The sequence below is a fragment of the Lithobates pipiens genome, unplaced genomic scaffold, assembly GCF_037356315.1.
Source record: "Lithobates pipiens isolate NorthernLeopardFrog02 unplaced genomic scaffold, aLitPip1_a1.2 Scaffold_19, whole genome shotgun sequence".
NCBI lineage: Eukaryota > Metazoa > Chordata > Amphibia > Anura > Ranidae > Lithobates > Lithobates pipiens.
The window spans coordinates 553,299,485-553,322,396 of NW_027507764.1; the positions used below are offsets into that span (position 1 = coordinate 553,299,485).

Here is a 22,912-nt window from a genome sequence, read left to right on the forward strand (position 1 = left end):
TCGGCAAGTGAATTAATTCTTAGGTGACAAAATCTCCTTCTTGGAATTCATAATTTGCTACTCACCCCAATCTCCCTTTTAATGCAACATCTTCGATAATATCAATTAAATATTTTGCAATGAACTTTGAAATCTCCCTTAACAGTAGAAACAGGTGAACTGGAGGTGGAAAGGTTCTGATCACATGACCAGCAGTGGGATGTAAAGCATATGAACAGTCCAGAACCTCCATGAAAACTTCCCCAGGAACCAGAGCTGCTGCTTACAGCCACCCAGTCACAGCAATTACAAGATAGCTGCACCCATATGCAGACAGTCTATGTTTGGGGTATACATCCATGTGCATGCTTTATGCAAGTGCCGGTGCATACCTGCGTACAGACACATTTTGTAACAGTTGTCAATGATTGGCTGTATGCAGCAGCTGTAGGTCCTGGACAGGGAAGTTTTTACAGTTTATGCTGAAGGAACATGTTGAGCTCCACCCAAAAAGGGAAGGTTTGGCTTTAAGACCCCCCCCCCCCCCCTGCTCTTCACAAAATCACACTTTTTTTGGGACTCAGATCACCTAGTCGATCCAAACAAGTCCCCCCCCCCCCCCACAGTCTTCTGGGACACATCACATGTCCCAGAGGATTGCGGGACCATCTCACAAAGCGCAGCGTGGCTCGCACAATGCCCACAGTCGAGATGCCGGGGACAGAACACCGATAGAAAGAATGGCTAAAGTGAGCACATCGCTGGATCCTGGGACAGGGGGGTGCATTTATTAAAAGTCAGTAGCTACAGTTTTTGGAGTTGCTGACTTTTAATAAACACAAAATATGACTGGAGCTCCTCTTTAAGCACTTAAGGTTTGCCCTATAGCAGTTTTACACCTCTGCTCTTCTGGGTAGGGGGCGCGCATGCGTTCCGCCAAAGGCTCGCTTCCCCTGTGATTACACACAGCGGGAGCCGATCGGCGGGTGCCTGGTACCCGATGTCCACTGGCATCTGCTGATCGTTAGGCAGAGAGACAGGATGGTGATCTGCCTATGTAAACAAGGCATATCCCTGTTCTGACAGGAGGGAAGGGATGGAATTTGTGTCCCTGCGAAGCAGGGAATAAATTCAATCTATTCCCTTTAGTAAAAGCACCTTCCAAAGTTCACATACACACTGGTTAGGCGCGCAGTTAACCCTTTGATCGCCCCTGATGTTAATCCCTTCCCAGGCAGTGTCAGTAATACAGTGACATTATCACGGATTATTGTATTAGTGTCACTGGTCCCCAAAAAGTGTCATTTAGTGTCAGGATGTTTGCCGCAATATAACAGTCCCGCTATAAGTCGCTGCTGATCACTGCCATTACTAGAAATAAAATAAATATCTCTTAGCTCGTAGACGCTATAACTTTTGCACAAACCAATACATGCTTATTGTGATTTTTTTATTATACCAAAAATATGTAGCAGAATAAATTTTGACCTACGTTTGTGAAGAAATTCGATTTTTTAAAATTTTTTGGGGGATATGTTTGATACCAAAAAGTAACAAATATTGTTTTTTTTCCCCAACATGGTTGGTCTTTTTTTGTTTATAGTGCAAAAAAAAATAAAAAATAAAAATGCAGAGGTGATCAAATACCACCAAAAAAAAAGCTTATTTTTCTGGGGAAAAAAAGGACAAATTTCATTTGAGTAGAATGTCGCGCGACTGCGCAATTACCAGTTAAAGTAACGCAGTGCCGTATCGCAAAAAATGGCCTGGTCATTAAGGGAGGTCAAGTGGTTGAGCCCCGAGGGGTGAGAAAAAACACGTAGAAGGCATGGCTGCGATAGATTGAGCTTAGGCTGCTTCTTTTTGTCTACAACACAGCCGGATGAGGCAGTCAGAAAATCTCATTTTGACTGTATATCTTAGGTCTGAGTGAACCTATCCCCAGCCTCCACCCTCACAAACAAGTGGCATCCTTCTCACTGGACTCCATAAGCCTGTGTGGGGACCCCTAAGCTTTAACCTTGGGTCAGAGCAAGAAAAGGTGCTGAAGTTTTACTTTTGAGTTCCCAGGTCTGCACATCTGCTATGACCTTCACAATGCACATTAGACCATGCCGCTTGATGCATCATTAGCCCTTGTACACACGGTCGGAGAATCCGTCGGAATGTGTCCTATCAGACCGTTTTGTCGGATAATCCGACTGTGTGTGGTATGCATCGGACTGTTTCCGTCGGAATATCCGTCGGACCAAATTTTCCAACTTGCTGGAAATATTTTCCAACAAACTGGTCCGATCGGACATACTCCGATCATGTGTAGAGAATTCCGATCGGACAAAGTGCCACGCATGCTCAGATCAAATTCCTACACCAAAGCTATTGGCTACTAGCCTGAACGTAGTCCCGTCGTAACGAAATAACGTCACCACGTTCTGAATGATTGGATTTTCCGACAACTTCGTCCGACCGTGTGTATGCAACAGTTTCGGACAAGAACCGTCTGACAAAATCCGACGGACAGAATCCGTCGGATTTGGTTGTCGGAATCTCCGACCGTGTGTACAAGGGCTTAGAGAAGAATGGCGAATAAGGAAGCAAAGGTAAACTGGAAACACTGTCATAATAGAATTTGGCTTTTCAGTCTCCAACAGTTAAAAGGCTTTTAGAAGCAAATTTATGAATCAGAGAACTCTGACATTCACCAAATCCTCGCTGAAGGTGAATCCTACCGATCTAAGCATTTTAAATACTAGGTAACAAGTAATCACCTGTGAATGTTTTGGGAATGTCACAAACACTGCTTTGCAAAGATTACCCCTAATTCACTTTATAGGTTGGACTTGATGGGCTTGTGTCTTTTTTCAACTTCACCTACTATATAATACTAAGCGGTTATGGAAAATAGCTCATGTAAAAAAAAAAAAAAAAGAAAAGAAAATTTTTTTTTGAAAATTGAGGCTAAAAAGGCAGCGAGTGATTCAACTCACCGACATCTACCAAAAAACTGAAATATCATTTTTGGGCAGTCTCAAATTTACACATAGCATGTAGTAATGAAAAGAATTGTTTGAAGAAACATATTTAGTTAATCCATATGGTAATGTGCCTCTATAGATGTTTTTTTTTTTTTGCTTTGAATAAGGTCATAAAGGGTTTAAAAAAAAAAAAATGGTCAAGTTTAATGTTGTCTGTGTCCAATTTAGCTGCATTCACACCTGAGCATCATTTTTTTTGAGCATTTTCTCCTGATTTTTTTGTTGAGCGTTTCTGTACAGCGTTTTTGAGCTTTGCTGTTTTTTTATTAGCCAATAGAGCAGGGATATGCAATTAGCGGACCTCCAGCTGTTGCAGAACTGCAAGACTCTCACAGCCACAAACATGACACCTAGAGGCAGAGGCATGATGGGACTTGTAGTTTTGCAACAGCTGGAGGTCCGCTAATTGCAGATCCCTGCAATAGAGAAAAAGAGCACCTGTTTCATCATTTATTGCTATTTATTTCAGCTTGTTCATTCACTGTTATTTATTAATATATATACATTTTTTTTGTTAGGGGGTTAGGAGTTAATTTATTTTATTTATTATTATTCACTTACCTATTATTATTTATTTAGTAAAGTTAGGATTAGGGGTTAATACTAGGGTTAGTATTAAGGTTTGGGGTTAGGGTTAATTTATTATTATTAATAACTTTTATTCAATTATTGCATTTAGCAGAAAAGTGCTCAAAAACACACAATAAAACATGCTAAAAAGCTAAATAATGCAGAAATCAACCATTTCCATGCATTTCAATAGAAAAAAATGCTTCAAAGAACAGGCCAATCTGTCGATTTGATTTACGAAATAAAATAAAACAGAACAAAACTTTTTTGAGATTCAGGCATTTGTCTTCAGGTGACTTGGAGCAGAGATGTGAACCATCTCCTTAGATCAGGGATATGCAATTAGCGGACCTCCAGATGTTGCAGAACTACAAGTCCCATGAGGCATAGCAAGACTCTGACAGCCACAAGCATGACACCCAGAGGCATGATGGGACTTGTAGTTTTTCAACAGCTGGAGGTCCACTAATTGCATATCCCTGCCTGATTTTTTTTCTCCTCCGGTGTTTTGGAACTTTAAGCTCCAAAACGCTGAGGTGTGAATGGGGCCTTTGGGAGATTTGCTGCTCTATTTGTGCTGGTCACCACTTTCTCTAGGTCTAGATTTTGAGCCATCACCAGAACAGAAATACAGCAGTACATTTCCAATGGTGACACTTGTTATGGTGACAATGATCTAAGATGGGTCCCTGACTTTGTATCTACAGAAAATAAATTAGAAACCTACAATTTTCAATTTCGATATATTTTGAAAATTCAATTTCAAATGAAAAAAAAAAAAGAAAAAGCCATATATGGGGAGAGAGAAGGTGAGGGCACAAGTAAGAATTTCATAGGCATTTACTTACTCGGCTATTCTCCTCCAATTTTGAAAGCCTGCGCTTGACATGTTTTGGGGGCTCCCAAGTGTCGCTGTCATCAGATTCAATTTCTTCGTCGTCGTCCAAATCATCCAACAAGGTTTCATCATCTTCCTCATCTTCTTCAAAGGGATCCAAACCTGCATCTTCTCTTTGCATCCGCACGGCAAACCACTCCCTCACCTGCTCATAACCCAACTGAGATTTTGAAACCAATTCATCCAAGTCCTCCTCAATGAGAAATTTATTCATTAAATAGTAGTCTTTCAGCAGTGCTCTTCCAGTCTTTTGCTTCACTGGTGGGGGTGGCCTTTCCCAACTGTTTGTCCTCCTTCCCTTTGGCCGACCTCTAGGCCTGCCTCGTCCTCTACCCCTGGGTCTGCCTCTCCCCCTCCTACGTGTAGTACTCTGCCCATTCATAACTGCCGAACCGGTCGTTTTGGATATTTGATACTCATAGAACCACTTTAGATGATGATTTTTAGCAGCATACCTGGTATCTCCAAACCACCCAATAATGTCACTTCTAGCCAGTCCAGTTTCATGTGCCAGCTGGTCATATTCTACTGGAGTTGGCCATTGTGTACGAATAAAGGTATTTTTAAGTATTGCCAACTGATCTGGGGTCTTTTTCGCCATTTTTGCTGCGACCACAGCCTCATCCATTTCTTCTTTTATTTCTTGGTCTAGACTCTCATTTAAAACACCGGGTTCCTCTTTTATTCCCATCGATTTCCTTTTTTCTGCAAACCAGGCATCGATTTCTCGCTTTGTAAGTTTAGTGGCAACTCTTAACTTACTCAGCTCCTCGTCCGACGGCACGGAGTTGCTAAGGAAGCTTTCCTCCAGAGCCTGCAGTTGTTCCGCAGTCTTTTCTTTGAATTTCTGGGGAGTAAAATCTGGAAATGGGTTCCAACTTTGCCTGCGTTGAGAAATTATTACTCCAGAGGTTGGGGATTCGCTTATTTCATCACTAGAATCAATAATGATGGTACCACTTGGGTCACCGGTGAGATGCATACCATGACTGCCCTTGGCATTTCTTTGATTATACCTAGTATCACTAAACCACTTTTTAATCTCTCCTTTAGTTAAGCCTGTTAATCTAATAAGTCGTTCAATTTCACTATTGTGAGGATACTGGTTCCTCAAATAGCTCATTTTTAGAGCTGTTAACTGTTCTTTTGTCTTCTTTGCACGCAGACCAAAGATATCAGCTATCAAGGTGGGCTCCTGCTTTGGGAGATGTGGACTTGGGATAGCGGCAATTCTTTTTGTTTCAGTCACCGGATGGGCCTGCGGAATTTGGCTTGCATGGAACTGCGCATTATTCGGGACACCAGCCACAGTCAGTGCTATTGGAGTAGTCACCGGTAGTGCATTTGTTCCTGTAACTTGGGTGAGAACAAGGCCAGGCTGTCCAACTATTTGGCACGCCTGCAGAATGGAAGGCAGGCCATTACTGGCTGATGAAATCTGTGCAGGAATCACGGTTATTGTCTGAGGGACGGTATGCACCGTGCCATTAAACTGCTTCCTTCGTGCATCTTCTACTTCTTCTGGTGTCCAACTAACACCATGTTTTAGTCGCTGGGCTGAAAACCAGATTTTAATTTGCTCCTCTGTGCATTTAGTTTGAGCAGCAAGAAGGGATATCTCTGAAACTGTTGGGTATGGAAACTTGTTGTAGTTAGTAAGCAAAAGAGAATTGTTGTCTAATGCTGCATTGTATGTTGGAATGCTGTTGACAGGTATTAAGACTTTTGAAAGAATATTTTGCTGTGCCTGAACAGCTGTTATAACCTGTGCCAGCCCTGGCTGAAGTACAGTAGCAGACGTTACAACCGGTTTTGGTAACTCCTGGGTGCTGGTAATTATTGTAGCATTTCTTTTTACAGGTTCTGTTAAAACTGGAGCAGTCTTGGGCTCTTCGGTTGCTTTCACCTTTGGCTCACTTTCTATATTTTCTTTCTCCTCTACTCGATCTTCTCCTGCATTCTGTGGTACACTGATTCTTTTCTTCTCAGATTTTTCCTTCATTATTTTCATTATTGGAGTTTTACTGATTGAAATCGCAGAAGAGTTAGACTCTGGCTGTTCCTGGTTCTCCTCTTGGACAAAACTGCCATCAAAGGTCAGATCGTTAACAGTCTGTTCGAAAATGGTCTGGTTGTTGCGCTTAACCATGGTTAACTTAAAGTTCTCCTCCCCGGGATGGTGCTTCGTGTTGTGCTCTGAAAGCGAATCATACCGTTTAGTGAGAAAATTACACTCCACACAAAAATAGGAAGAATTTAGTACAACGTTGGGATGCTCAGAATCTACATGAAAGGTAAACATATTTAAGTCCGGAGTTCGAAATGAACAATATTTACATTCATAACCACCTTCAACTATTTTACTTGGCTGATTGTCTGAATCATTAGGTTCAAGTGCATCTCCATCCTTTGTCACCCCCTCAGGCACAGCGCTTTCTGGAGCAGGGTTCTCCACGCTTGCAACCAACGGCGGACCTTCCTCGGCATCAGAATTCATTTCTTCATCTGGATCATGCTCACTTGCAAGCACCATGCAAGGAGTTGTTGATTTCCGTTTACTCGCCATCCTGCTGTAAAAAACAAATTACAAAGTCTTGTGTACTTGTGGTGGTACAGAGGCCTGTAACCACCTCTCTGAAGTCCCAACGTTTCTCAAATCTTTTTTCTCTGAAGCATTTAATCAATGCTGTAGCATGTTGTTACTAAGTCATGTTCATAAAGGGCACCTGCAAAACATGATAAAACAAAAAGACAATTATTGAACGTAGGGAACCATCTGAACATTCAGTCAAATAGGTTGGAAAGTTACAAAAAGGACAAGTCCAACTAAATGTGGTTTTTCAGTTACAAGTAGCGTTTGGTTGGCCGAGTTACCCATGGGTCTTCCTATACCTCCCGAGGCTCAGCAGAGCCTCCTCACTATAGTTCTCACTTCTGCTCCCCACCAATCTCTGGCTGACCTTTTTTTTTCCCATTCTCAATAATGTAAAATAAATAAAAGAGAAGAAGAAAGAAAAAAGAAGGAAGAAAAAAGAAAGAAGAAAGAGGAGGAGGAGGAAGAAGGGGGAGGGGTGCAGACCCCAGATTTTCACGACCAGCGTTCTTAAGTGCCTTTAATGCCGCATACACATGACCGGACTTTCGGCCAGCAAAAGTCGGAAAATGCGACTGTGTGTATGCTCCATCGGAATTTAGCTGGCCGAATTCCCACCAGCAAAAATTTGAGAGCATGTTCTCAATTTTGCCGACAGAAAAAATTCCGATCGCATGTACACAATTCTGATGCACAAAAATTCATGCATGCTCAGATTGAACTACGAGATGGAAGCTATTGAACTTCCTTTTTCTAGTCCCGTCATACATCTTGTACGTCACTGCGTTCTTGACAGTCGGAATTTGGTGTGACCGTGTTTAGGCAAGACAGCTTGAGCGGAATTCCGTCGGGAAAGCCATTTCCGACCATAATTCTGATCGTGTGTACGCAGCATTAGGGAATTTAAATGTCCAGCATCTACCAAACACTTTGGGTGGACTGATTCTTAAGGCTGGGTTCACACTATTGCGGAATGCAGTTAGCAGCAGGGGTCCAGTGCGTCCCTGTTCTCCTTTTCAGGGACAAATCAGGCGGAACTTTTACCTGAATTCGGCCCTGAAACAGAGCAAAAAAGACACACAAGACTTCTGTGCAAGCCGCTCCGCAGCCGCAACAGAGATATGTGAAGCGGCCCCATAGAGAACCGGTCACAATCTCCTGTCATACGAATTGGATGTGGAGAAACCCGCATCCAATTAGCACTTGTGTGAACCCAGCCTTAACCACTAGAGATCCGCGCTGTAGCCAAATGACGGCTACAGCGCGGACCTCCTTTGCCGGGACAACGTCTATTGACGTCGTCCCGTGCACGATCGGCCTGCGCGCCCTGTGATCGGCGAGTTTATGAGACTCGCCTGATCACCGATTGAAGCAAGGGGTCGATCCCGACCCCTTACCACATGATCAGCTGTCAGCCAATGACAGCTGATCATGTGATACAACGGAGCTGGTAATCGGCTATTTTTCCTCCTCACGCTGACAGCGCGAGGAGAAAAAAAAAAGAGCCGATCACCGGCGGCAGTGATCGGGACATCAGTCCCGATCACTGCCAGCTTACCAGTGCCCACCTGCCCCCTCAGGAATAAATAAGTGCCCCCCATCAGTGTTCATAGTGCCACCCAGCAGTGCCCACAGTGCCACCCATCAGTGCCCACAATCTGCCTCAACAACGGTGCTGCACCCCAGTGCCACATATCCATGCCCTTCAGTGTCATCTACCAGTGCCCATCAGTGCCGCCCATCAGTGCACCTATCAGAGCCACCTATCAGTGCCCATCTATCAGTGGTACCTATCAGTGCCCCTTAGTGCCACCCATCCGTGCCATCTTATCTGTGCCCATCTTTGCCCATCAGTGCCGCCTTATCTGTGCCCATCAGTACTGCCTTATCTGTGCCTATCGGTGCCACCTTATCTGTGTCTATTAGTGCCGCCTTAACTATGCCTATCAGTGCAGCCTATCAGTGCCGCCTCATCAGCGCACTTCAATGAAGGAGAAAAATGACCTGTTTGCAAAATTTTATAACAAACTATTAAACATGATTTTTTATTTTGCATCTTTTTTTGTTTGTTTAGCAAAAAATAAAAAACTCCCAGCTGTAATTAAATACCACCAAAAGAAAGCTCTATTTGTGGGAAAAAAAATGATAAAAATTTCATTTGGGTACAGTGTTGTATGCCCGCGCAATTGTCATTCAAAGTGCATCAGCGCTGAAAATTGGTCTGGGCATGAGGGGGGTTTAAGTGCCCAGTAAGCAAGTGGTTAAAGAAACACTGTATAGTAGAACAGTGGTCAGTTTATGGACAGTCAAAGTTACACATTATATAAACCAACTGACTTCTGAAAGATTTACCCCCCCCCCCCCCCCCATGGCTAGGCCATTTTTTGCGATACGGCACTGACTTACTTTAACCACTTCAATACTGGGCACTTATACACCTTCCCGCCCAGACCAATTTTCAGCTTTCAGCGCTGTCGCACTTTGAATAACAATTGCGCGGCCATACAACACTGTACCCAAACAAACTATGCTGGGAACTCAGCCTGCTCTCCTCCAATGATCAGACTTTTTCTGACACACCCCTCCTGCACTGCCATTCACTGGGAAGATCAGTGTGCTGTTGTTCCTCCTCCTCCAGCTCTCTGAGCTCCTTATGCAGCTGAGAACCAAGAGTATGTAATCACTTATAAAAAAGGGAAAAAAACAGGTATTCGATTTTTTTTCTAGCTATACACAAATGTTTTGCCTTTCATTTCCATTTTAAACCCAATCAGTTGTTTTACAAGGTGAGGATTTACCTTTAGCAGCCTGCCAGACATCTACACTGTAAGCCCCTATTCACAGCTGAGCTTTTGTGTAGTGGGCTCCCCCAAGCCTGACTAGGCTCCTATGAATTAAATCAATTTGTAAGTAATTGTGCCCGTTAACATTTCACATGCCACCCTACGCTAGAAGTGCCTGATCTATTATTTTGTGTAATCAGCCATTTTTAGCCCCATGGACTTCAATGGAAGCACCTGTAAACTTGTGATACACATGTTTTTGCACTTGAAAAACTGCTCTCTTCCCCTTGGCCAGCCCAGAAAATGCGCCTGAAGCTTGACACGTGCAAAAATACTTGCACAAAGCTTGTCACGCTTTAAAAATGTGCATTTATTTTAGAAAAAAAAAAAAACATGAAAAAACACTTGTAACCCTCCAGAAATACACGGCTCACACTCAGCTCAGATGTGAATGCAAGTGCACAGGGGGAGAGTCAACCTGAAGTTTTTTTACTACTTCCCTTTTGTAAAGAATTGCCCCATGATGTCGACAGCTACAGAGGTCAGTGTGGGCTTGTTTTAAAGCTTATTTAGATCCCTTTCACACTGGGGCGGTGCGGGCATTACTGGTAAAGCATCGCTAGTTTTAGCAGCGCTTTACCTCTGTTACAGCAACGCTCTGGCGCCACCAGCGGGGCACTTTTGACCCCACAGAAGGGGTTAAAAGCGCCCGCTTAGTGTTGCTTTGAAATCGTTTTTAAAGCACTATTAGAGCAGCGCCCATTAATTTCAATGGGGAGGAGCGACGTATACAGCACTCCCCCACGGCCCCAAAGATGCTGCTTGCAGGACCTTTTTTTTCCTGTCCTGCAAACGCCCCGCTCCAGTGTGAAAGCACAAAGAGATCGTTTTCAGGCGCTATTTTTAGCACAAAAAGCCTGTAAAGCACCTCGGTGTGAAAAGGGTCTTACTGCTATTTAATAATTTCGTAAACATTTGACCAACCATAGCCTGGCCACAGTTCTACCTTAAATGGAACTGCACCCAAAAGGGGAAGTTTCGCTTTCCCTCTTCCTCTCACATTTGGCACAATTGTTGTGTGTGTCAGTGTGTACCTGATGACACTAATCACCGACATTCTAAATATTTTGGTTCTGCCAACAATTAAGTGGAACTAAAGCAAAAACACATAAAAAATGGGGGGCAGGCTATGGGGTTGATTTACTAAAACTGGAGAGTGCAAAATCTCATGCAGCTGTGCATGGTAGCCAATCAGCTTCTAACTTCAGCTTGTTTAATTGCATTTTGACAAAAAAAAAAAAAAAAAAAAACACTGGAAGCTGATTGGTTTTAATGCAGAGCTGCACTTGATTTTGTACCCTCCGGGGTTAATCAACCCCAATGTCTCTTCACCTATCTTCTTCTTTTGAATCTACACACCTCAGCATACATTCTCTGCACTGTGCCCTCATGCTGGGGCAAATGACTTTTGTCATGCATGGGGGGGTCACCTCATCCCAGTCAACCAATTGGGGGAGCAGAAAGACTCAGCACCAGGAATAAGCAGAGGAGAAAATGTCAGCAGCCAACAAGGGATCCAGCAATCGCATCGCTGGTACAGAGGTAAGTTTGGTAAACCTTAGCGCCGCTTTAAAATCTCTGCACATAGGTCGACATTATCCCCCTATTTCTTCAGTCATTATGAGGAGGTCTTAGGCCGCGTACACATGTGGCGGACTGTCTGGCCAACTTAGTCCGTCAGACAATCCGACAGACAGTCCGTCATACTTTCGAATGAACGGACTTGCCCACACACGGCACTTTTTGAGCGGACTAATACGGCGTACTAACTCCGCCGTACTATCCGCCCTACTTTTGAAATGAACGGACTTGCCCACACACGCGGAGGAAAGTCTGCTCATTTCGAGCGCGTCTCCAGGTAGGCGGGGCCCGCGAAGGAGACGTCGCTGACCCCGCCGCCTGGAATGGACTTAAAGGGGAACCCCAACGCCGAAAAAAATCGGCGTGGGGGTCCCCTCCCAAGTCCACAACAGACCCTTGTCCGAGCACGCTACCCGGCCGGCCAGGAAAGGGGGGCGAGCGAGTGCCCCCCTTCCTGAGCCGTACCAGGCCGCGTGCCCTCAACATGGGGGGGTGCCTTGGGGAAGGGGGGCCGCGCGGCCCCCCCACCCCAAAGCACCTTGTCCCCATGCTGATGAGGACAAGGCCTCTTCCCGACAACCCCTGGTCACATGGGCTGATGTCACATGGGGACTATGACATCGTAAGGGGGCGGGGTCACCATGTGACACCGCGCATGTGACACCGCCCCATTGTCACTATATAAGTGGCCGCGCAGCGCGGCTCTGGCATTCCGGCCAGAGAGGAGGAGGAGGAGGAGGGAAGGAAGGAAGGAAGGAAGGAAGGAAGGAAGGAAGGAGGAAGAAGAACGGAAGGCGGTAACGGTGGTGACAGAAGACCGGGCCACCGCCTGTAAAAGAGCTATAAGAAGGCGCGGTGGCCCGGCAGAAGAACCGAAGAGGGGGACAAGACCCCCGAAGTCGGGAGAAGAGGCCGGCGGCGAGGAAGAAAGCCGGACTCCTCCGCTAGCAAAAGAGCTACAAGAAGATAGCGGAGGAGTCCGGTGAGAAGACCCCCGAAGACGGAAGACCCCCGGAGCTGTGCAATAAAATATTTTAACCCTGTGTGTGTTTTTTTTGTACTTTTTTTCACAGGTGAATGGGTAGGGGTACATTGTACCCCATACTCATTCACATAGGGTGGGGGGCCGGTATCCGGGGGCCCCCGGATTCCGATAAGCCCTCCGCCCGCAGACCCCGACAACCAACGGCCAGGGTTGTCGGGAAGAGGCCCTTGTCCTCATCAACATGGGGACAAGGTGCTTTGGGGTGGGGGGGGCCGCGCGCCCCCCCCCTTCCCCAAGGCACCCCCCCATGTTGAGGGCACGCGGCCTGGTACGGCTCAGGAGGGGGGCGCTCGCTCGCCCCCCTTTCCTGGCCGGCCGGGTAGCGTGCTCGGACAAGGGTCTGTTGTGGACTTGGGGGGGACCCCCACGCGATTTGTTTCGGCGTTGGGGTTCCCCTTTAAGTCCATACCAGGCGGCGGGGCCAGCGACGTCTCCTTCGCGGGCCCCGCCTACCTGGATACCCGCTCGAAATGAGCGGACTTTTCTCCGGGCGGGAAAAGTCTGCTCATTCAAAAGTACGGCGGACTGGCATACACACGGGCGGACTGTCCGCTGAAATGCGAGTCCAGCGGACAGTATTTCCAACATTCCGAAATACTTAGTCCGCCAGACTGTCCGCTGAAAAAGTCCGCTGAAGCCCACACACGAGCGGACTGTCCGCTGAAATGTGTTTCGGCGGACTAAGTTGGACAGACAGTCCGCCCGTGTGTACGCGGCTTTACTCTGTCGGGAGTGCCAATTCACTTTACATGACAAAATGTGAATAGTGGAGACTTGAGGCATCTTCCGAAGGGTAAGTGCTCATGCACACGGACGTTTTAAAAAACTGGCTGCAAAGCTAGCTCCGACGCCTGGAAAAATCGGTGTTAAAAAATTTTTTTAACGCGTTTTGCATTGGCGTTTTTGCGCGTTTTTAGCGTTAAGTAGCGTTTTTAAAGAAACACATCTCTTGACTATAGCACTCAGAAAACAAAGAAAATATGTTGCGCGTTTGTGCGCGTTTTCCCGCGATTTGCGTTTTTACAGCTCTAGCTCCGCGCCACGGAACGCACTGGTCCTGGTTTTTTTTACAGCTTAAAAAACGCCTATGCCATTTGCAGCTCAAAAACGCCTAGGTGGGCATGAAGCCATAGACTAACATGGACAGGCGTTTTTAAGCTGCAAAAAACGCTCAAAAAAGCAGCTGTAAAAACGTCCGTGTGCATGAGGCCTTAGTTTCTGTGAATGCTAATGGTTTATTAGGAACTACAAGAAACAAGAGGGCGGGTCAGTTTCTCAACACAAATATTAGTAATAAGACAACCTTTTCATTTTAAGCCCCCTTGCACACTGGGGCGGGAGTGTCGCCGGTGGTAAACGGCGCTATTTTTAGCGCCGTTTTAGCGGCGGTATTCATCACCCTGCTAGCGGCTGAGAAAGGGTTAAAACCACCGCAAGGCGCTGCTGCAGCATCGCTTTGCCGGCGGTATAGCCGCACTGCCCCATTGATTTCAATGGGCAGGAGCAGTGAAGGAAAGGCGTATACACGGCTCCAAAGATGCTGCTAGCTTTCACACTGGAGAGACAGCAGCGGCTCTTTCAGGGCGCCATTTTAAGCGCTGTGGTGCCTGCAAAGCGCTCCAGTGTGAAACGGGTTTAAGTTTAAAAGGAAATACATGACAGGGCTTAAATGTCAATAAGACAAGGAGAGAAAAAATAAATAAAGAAGGGGGGGGTTAGATGTTTGTGTGCGTATATATATATATATATATATATATATATATATATATATATAATATATATATATATATATATATATATATATATATCTCTATCTATCTACACACACACACACACTTGCAGAAGTATTCACCCCCCTTGCTTTTTAACCTATTCTGTTACATTACAATCTTTATTTTTTTTTTATCTGAATGATATGTGATGATCAGAACACAAAAGTCTAAGTTGGTGAAGTAAAATGATAAAAATACATAAATAAAACTATTTTTCAGAAATAAAACAAATAATGGACATGTGGGTATGTATTCACCCCCTTTTTTATGAAGCCCATAAAAAGCTCTGTGCAACCAATTACTTCAGAAGCCACATGATTAGTGAAATGATGTCCACCTGTCTGCAATCTTAAAGCCCGTACACACGATTGGACTTTTTGAAACAAGCATACAAATTTGCTGTTTTAACCGCTTCCTGACCGCCTCACACTGATATACGTCGGCAGAAGGGCACGTACAGGCAAAATCACGTACCTGTACGTTGCCCTTTAAGAGGAGACAGAGTCGCGTTCACGCGTCCGTGGGAAGTTCAGTGAGTCCGGTTGCGGGTCCTGTGGACCTTGATCGCCACGGGGATACCCGCGATTACCTCACGGAGAGGAAGAACGGGGAGATGCTAAAGTAAACAAGAAACTCCCTGTTCTGCCTAGCAACAGTGACACTGATCTCCGCTCCCTGTGATTGGAGCAGAGATCAGTGACCTGTACAACACAGCCACACCCCCCACCCCCACAGTTATCAACACAACCCTGGGACACACTTAACTCCTACACTGCCACCTAGTGGTTAACCCCTTCACTGCCATTGTCATTTACACAGGAACCCGTGCATTTGTATAGCACGGATTGCTGTATAAATAACAATGGTCCCAAAAATGTCTCAAAAATGTCTGACATGTCCGCCATAATGTCGCAGCCATGTTAAAAAAAAAATAAAAAATAAAAAAAAAAAAACAATATATATATTAATAAAAATGCCTTAAAACTATCCCCCATTTTGTAAATGCTATAACTTTTTTTTACCAAAAATATGTAGAAGAATACATAACGGCCTAAACTGAGGAAAAAAAATTTTTTTGTATATGTTTGGGGGATAAGTAAAAAATAATGCGTTTTTTTTCAAAATTGACGGTTTTTTGTTTATAGCGCAAAAAATAAAAACTGCAGAGGTGATCAAATACCACCAAAAGAAAGCTCTATTTGTGTGAAAAAAAGGACGTCAATTTTGTTTAGGAGCTGTTGTCGCACGACCGCGCAATTGTCAGTTAAAGCCACGCAATTCTGAATCACAAAAAGTGCTCTGGTCAGGAAGGGGGTAAATTCTTCCGGGCTGAAGTGGTTAAGGCAACATCCGACTGTGTGTACTTTTTCGGTTTTCATCGGACAAATGTTGGCTGTGTGAACAGACAAACTTTTCGACAACATAAGTCCGATGGAGCAAAGTCCGATCGTGTGCACAGAAAACCATCGGACTTTACAAACACGCATGCTCAGAACCAATGCAAAAGATCAGACAACAATACAGAAGTTGACCAAAGGTGGTGGTAAAAAGCAGAAAAACCATGTGATTTGGTGAAAGTTGGCTGAAAAAGTCAGATCGCGTGTATGCTTAACAAGTTCACGGCCAACGCCCTTTGTACAAAAGTCCACAGGAAAGTTTGTATAAAGTCCGATCGTGTGTATGAGGTTTAAGTGTCACATGATCTGTCATTACATATACACACCTTTTTGAAAGGCCCCAGAGGCCGCAACACCTAAGCAAGAAGCACCACCACACGCTCACCACGCAAGACTCCATTGCTGAAGAAAAAGCATGTTGAAGCTCATTTAAAGTTAGCTGCACAACATTTAGATAAGCCTGTGAAATATTGGGAGAATATAGTCTGATCAGATGAGACCAAAATTGAACTCTTGGTCCCTTTCACACAGGGGCGGGAGCGGAGTCAAAACGTGCTATTTTTAGCGCCGTTTTGGCGGCGGTATTCAGCAGGTTGGCGTGGCTGCCATAGCCAGAATGGGGATCTGTCAATGTAAACAAACCGATCCCCATTCTGTCAGGGGAGTAGATAGAGATCTGCTGTTCCTAGTGATCAGGAACAACGATCTCTCCGTACTCCCTGTCGGTACACTCTCCCCCCCCAGTGTTAGAAAACTCCTCCCTAGGGAACACTTAACCCCTTGATCGCCCCCTAGTGTTAACCTATCCCTGCCAGTGTCATTTATACAGTAGTCAGTGGCTATTTTGAGCACTGATCGCTGCATAAATGTCACTGGTCCCAAAAAAAAAAAGTGTCACAGTCCCGCTAAAAATCGCTAATCATCGCCATTACTAGTATAAAAAAAAAATTTTTTATAAAAAAATGCCATAAATATATCCCATAGTTTGTAGACGCTATAACTTTTGCACAAACAAATCAATATACGCTTATTGCGATTCCTTTCACCAAGAAGTTTTCTATTATTTCCAAATTTTCCCATCACTGAGGTTGAAAATGAACGTCGATTTGACCCCACTAATGATTAGAAAATCAAACGAACATTCTTAAAATTCCTTTTTTTTTTTTGAAGGATGACATTGTTTGTTTTTTTGTTTTTTTTAAATAAAAAAAAATGTGATCTGAGTCTGAAATTAACCAAATTCACCCTCTAATAGTATATATCTCCTCTAATAGTACATACAGTATATATTAGGGGTGCAACGGATCAAAAAACTCACAGATCGGATCGTTCCTCGGATCGGATCATTTTTCGGATCAGCAAATAATAATTGAATTTGCAAAAACTTGTGAAAATTCCACCACCATATAGTCCCCACTGTAATATCCACAATTTCCCCCACTGTAATATTGGCTGAGCATGGCTGGGTATGGCCAGAGTATTGGCAGGGTATTGAGGGATAGCTGTGACTGAACTTGTCACAGAGCAGCGCTGTGCGCTCTACAGATGCAGCCCACAGCGCTGCTGCCATCCGATCTCTCTCCATCACTGTACAGATCTGTACACAGAGGGGAGAGAGGAACCAGCGTCATCATTTGATGGAGCGATCGCATTGTAAACGCCGACGGGTGCACCAAGATGGCCGCCACTTCGGAACTAGGCCGAAGCCTTTCCTAAGGCTGAGAACGCGGAGTGGCCCGTTCGGATCACGAATCAGTGATGATCCGTTGCACCCCTAGTATATATCTCCTCTAATAGTATATACAGTATATCTCTTCTCTGTTATTCTCAGAGTGGATTCGATATTTTGCTCCCCAGCCATATAGTAGGTTATTTATATTTACCACTGCATAGAGGTATTTAAGAATAAATTGCCTTTTTTTTAAACTTTACTTATTAACTAAATTATACACCACACTTTATTTTAAGATTATTAACTGATTAATCGAAACAATAAATCAGCCAACTAATCGATTATGAAAAAAATCATTAGTTGCAGCCCTAATTCTAACTACTAGCAAGAATAAGTCCTTACATTTAACCACTTCAGCATCGGAAGGGTTTACCCCCTTCCTGACCACAGCACCTTTTGCGATTCGGCACTGCATCTCTTTAGCTGACAATTGCGCAGTCCGTGCGACGTTGCACCCAAACAAAATTGACGTCATTTTCCCCACAAATAGAGCTTTCTTTTGGTGGTATTTGATCATTTCTGCGGTTTTTATTTTTTGCGCTATAAACAAAAGAAAGCGTCAATTTAAAAAAAAAAAACACTTTTTTTTTTTTACTTTTTGCTATAATAAATATCCCCTAAAAATATATAAAAAACATTTTTTTTTTCTCAGTTTAGACCAATATGTATTCCGATATATTTTTGGTAAAAAAAAAAAAAAAAAAAAAAAAATATCGCAATAAGTGTATATTAATTGGATTGCGCAAAAGTTATGGCATCTAGAAAATAGGGGATAGATTTATGGCTTTTTTATTAATATTTTTTTTTAACTAGTAATGTCGGTTATCCAGCGTTTTTTTTTTTTTATCGTAACTGCAACATCATGGCGGACACATCATTCAATTTTGACACATTTTTGGGACCATTGGCATTAATACAGCGATCAATGCTATAAAATTGCATTGATTACTGTAAAAGTGTCACTGGCAGAGAAGGGGTTAACCACTAGGGGGCGGGGAGGGGTTGAGTGTGTCCTGGGCAGTGATTCTAACTGTTTGGGGATGGGCTAGCAGTGACACGACACTGATCGCTGCTCCCCATGACAGGGAGCAGACGATCGTGTCCTGTCACTAGGCAGAACGAGGAGATTCTGTGTTTACATCTGCATCTCCTCGTTCTTTAGCTCCGTGACACCGAGTCCTCGGGTCCCGCAGGCACGGTAATGGAGCTTGCAGCAGGCACGCACATGGCGGGAAATTCAAAGTAACATACGGGTGTGTTACTCTGCCCAGCCGTGCCATTCTGCCGATGTATATATACAGGCGGCGGTCGGCAAGCGGGTTAAAGAGCCCCTGTTATTTCAGATCCATCATGGCAGCGCCGGCCAACAGGCAGACGAGGTCTTCCCCCATTCCCTGGAGTGCTGGCGGTGTGACCATGCCTCAGGAGACTACATTCACATCTTTTGGTCTTTTCAGCGGACTAATACGGCGTACTAATTCCACCGTACTATCCGCCGTACTTTTGAAATGAACAGACTCACCCACAGACGTGGAGGAAAGTCCGCTCGTTTTGAGCACGTCTTCAGGTAGCCGGGGCCAGCGAAGGAGGCGTCGCTGGCCCCGTCACCTGGTATGGACTTAAAGGGGAATCCCTACGCCGAAAAATCGGCATGGGGTCCCCCTTTGTTCCATATCAGACCCTTATCCGAGCACGCTACCCGGCCGGCCAGGAAAGGGGGTGGGGACGAGCGAGCGCCCCCCCTCCTGAGCCGTACCAGGCCGCGTGCCCTCAACATGGGGGGTGCCTTGGGGAAAGGGGGGACCGCGCGGCCCCCCTACCCCAAAGCACCTTGTCCCCATGCTGATGAGGACAAGGGCCTCTTCCCGACAACCCTGGCCGTTGGTTGTCGGGGTCTGCCGGGCGGGGGGCTTATCGGAATCCGGGAGGCTATTTTTATGCCAGGAAGTCCACCGTCCTATGCTGGAAAATGGAAAACTCCTCCCTCTATAGGTCTATGGAAAACGTTTGTCAATAATTGTGATACCTCTATACAAAGATACTTATATTCATAGAGGCTGTCCAAAAAAATATGACAGGGTCTGGTCTAAGTTGTTTGGCACAACCCTCCACTGCTGCAGCAGACTAGGAGGTTTCTCGCTATCCGATGACCTCCCTTGAAGTCTTGATAGACCAACCCTTGCCAGCACAGTAACTTAGGTGAGCTAGTTAACTATCAACCTACCCCTGGAGAGTGAACCAGGCCAGCACATGGGTGATGGGATATTACGGTAGTTGCAAATAATCTAACATTTCTTGGTTCCATTATGCTGACTTGTGAAGACCCCTGCGCGGGTCCCACCCCTGATGTTAGCTGTACTGTTGTATGTTTGTTTTGTCTAGGTGTTTGCTAAAAGCAAAATAAAAAGATTTTCGAGGAAAAAAATAATGGACTCCACTAGACCTCTGAAGGTATGCTGTGGTATCTGGAACCAAGTCATTACTAACATATCACTGCCTCCATTGCCTTACCTCCCTCCCATACTGTATCCTGGGGCCATCGCTTCCCCGGGTAAGAGATGCAAATGCATCCATCGTCCACATGATATTAAAGAGGAGGTCCGCCCACCACTGCAAAAATGAAATGCCAGCAGCTACACACACTGCAGCTGCTGAATTTTAACAATAGGACACTTACCTGTCCTGGAGCCCAGCAATGACCACATCGCAGCTGATGTTTCCATCACCTGTCGGGTGCTGCCGCTGCCATCGCTGGTAAGGGAACCCAGCAGTGCAGCATTACGGCTTCCCGCCGGGCCCCTACTGCGCATGCACCGCTGAGCTCTCCTACTGGCCCAGCAGCAGGAGAAGGAGGAGAGAGCAGAGTCACTGACGTAATTCGCTGTGGCCTGGTCTCCTGCAATGCTGGTGGGAACAGGCTACCTCTCAAAGGTATCCGCTCCCACCCCCCCCAGAAAGGTGCCAAATGGAGGGACGACGACAAATGAGTGGAAAGTTCCACTTTTGGGTGAAACCCCTCTTTAAAGAATAAATGTGATTCATCAGACCAGGCCCCCTTCATTCATTGCTTTGTGGTCCAGTTCTGATGCTCACGTGCCTATTGTAGCTTCTTTTGGCTGTAGACACGGGTCAGCATCGGCACCTTGACCAGTCTGCCATACACCACAAACTGCGATGCTCTGAGTGTTCCGACACCTTTCTATCAGAACCAGCATTAGCTTTTTCAGCCATGTGAGCTCCAGTAGCTCTTCTATTGAATCAGACTACACAGGCCAGGCTTCACTCCCCACATACATCAATGAGCCTTGGCTGCCCATCACCGTCTCTCTGGTTTTTCCTTCCATTGGTCAGTCCTGACCACTGCAGACCGGGGACATCCCACAAGAGCTGCAGTTATGGATTCGCTCTGACCCAGTTGTCTAGCCATTACAATGTGGCCCTTGTCAAAGTCCCTCCAATCCTTATGCTTGCCCATTTTTTTTTTTTCTACTTCCAACACATCAACTTCAGGGACCACATGTTTAACTCGCTGACCAATAATATATCCTACCCACTTTCAGATGTCATTGTCATTAGATAATCAATGTACTCACTGTACACTGTATGGCTGATTGTATAATTAAGGTGTGTGTGTGTGTGTGTGTGTGTGTGTGTGTGTGTGTGTGTGTGTGTGTGTGTCTGTGTGCACCAAAGTCAAATTTGGTAGCTACTGCACAGTGAAATGGACCAGATGAATAAGGTCAGTAATTCATTTCTAATTAGGAGTAGTCATTTCCATATTGCTAACAGACGCATACAAACAGTTCTGCGTTTGCAGCAAAGGGACCAATCCTAATGAAGAGAACCAACATGGTTTCCATGGAGATGTGTCACATGCAGAATGCTGCCTTCTGGCAAAACCGAAAAACTCAAATCAGAGGGAAGTTTCTGCAGCCACCGAGCAGACAGAACATACACACCACACACCACGCCAGACACCACGCCGGCCTGAATCACACCTGAGCACAACCTACTCCTGGGGATTTGCACTGTTTTTTTTTCCCGGTGTATTACAGGCTATTTTGCACATATCAGGCTTCTGGAGTCTATTTCTTGGGCTGGAAAAAAGGGGAGAAGAGCATTTCTTTACCAAAAACTGCCTATGTAGGTAAGGGGTGCCTGGGGAGAAAAGCAAACTGTGCACCTTTGACACATCGGTGCGACTTGACAGATCACATCGCATGTCAAATCGGAGCCTATCGCTGGCATTAGGAGCGTCCAAACCGGTGCGACGCCGCACCAATTTCCAAAAGTAGTTCCTGCACTACTTTAGGCGACTTCGAGATGAAATGCGGCTTTGAAATCGTGCGCGTTCAGATCAACTTGCACGATCTCAGAGCTGTGTTCAGTGTGAAGGAGGGATAAAAGTTATATAATGCCCCTGCAACAGGTATTGTCCATTTATGAACCTCTTGAAGCCTGACCAGAAAATAAAAAAAACCCCAGAGATGTGTCCCCCTGGTCCTGCTTGCTGCTAAGACACTCCCACCATCATAAAAAGTGACCTCTCAACCCCCCCCCCCCCTTCCCTGCACATGCATGCTCCACTATCTCATCCATCACAACACTGCTGAGCGAGCGAGACAGAGAGAGAGCGCGAGCGACAGAGAGAGAGACCGAGCGACAGAGAGAGCGAGCGACAGAGAGAGCGAGCGACAGAGAGAGCGAGCGCGAGCAACAGAGAGAGCGAGCGACAGAGAGAGCGAGCGACAGAGAGAGCGAGCGCGAGAGACAGAGAGCGCGCGACAGAGAGAGAGAGAGCGCGCGACAGAGAGAGAGAGAGAGCGCGACACAGAGAGAGAGAGAGCGCGACAGAGAGAGCGAGAGCGAGCGACAGAGAGAGAGAGAGCGCGACAGAGAGAGCGAGAGAGCGCGACAGAGAGAGCGAGAGAGCGCGACAGAGAGAGCGAGAGCGAGCGACAGAGAGAGCGAGCGACAGAGAGAGCGAGCGACAGAGAGAGCGAGCGACAGAGAGAGCGAGCGACAGAGAGAGCGCGACAGAGAGAGCGCGACAGAGAGAGAGAGAGAGCGACAGAGAGAGCGAGCGACAGAGAGAGCGAGAGCGAGCGACAGAGAGAGCGAGAGCGAGCGACAGAGAGAGCAAGCGACAGAGAGAGCGAGCGACAGAGAGAGCGAGCGCCAGAGACAGAGAGCGAGCGACAGAGACAGAGAGCGAGCGACAGAGAGAGAGAGCGAGCGCGACAGAGAGAGAGAGAGCGAGCGCGACAGAGAGAGAGAGCGAGCGCGACAGAGAGAGAGAGAGCGAGCGCGACACAGAGAGAGAGAGAGAGCGAGACACAGAGAGAGCGAGACAGAGAGAGAGCGAGACAGAGAGAGAGCGAGACAGAGAGAGAGCGAGACAGAGAGAGAGCGAGACAGAGAGAGAGCGCGACAGAGAGAGAGCGCGACAGAGAGAGAGCGCGACAGA

General features: G+C 45.8%; 1 protein-coding gene across 3 annotated transcripts in view; it reads right to left on the bottom strand.

Annotated features, from left to right (window-relative positions):
- ZHX1 (zinc fingers and homeoboxes 1) overlaps positions 1–22,912 on the bottom strand; it is a 61,503-nt gene that overhangs the window by 12,548 nt on the left and 26,043 nt on the right. The window contains exons 2-3 of one of the 3 annotated variants that reach the window (XM_077493288.1): positions 6,832–7,208; positions 4,433–6,678 (exon numbers count right to left, since the gene is read on the bottom strand). In XM_077493288.1, the coding sequence (XP_077349414.1) occupies positions 4,433–6,678; positions 6,832–7,048 (2,463 nt within the window). In that variant the 5' untranslated portion in view covers positions 7,049–7,208. Of the gene's footprint in view, positions 1–4,432; positions 7,209–22,912 lie in introns of those variants that run through there. The other 2 variants (XM_077493289.1, XM_077493287.1) reach the window with 2 other exon arrangements.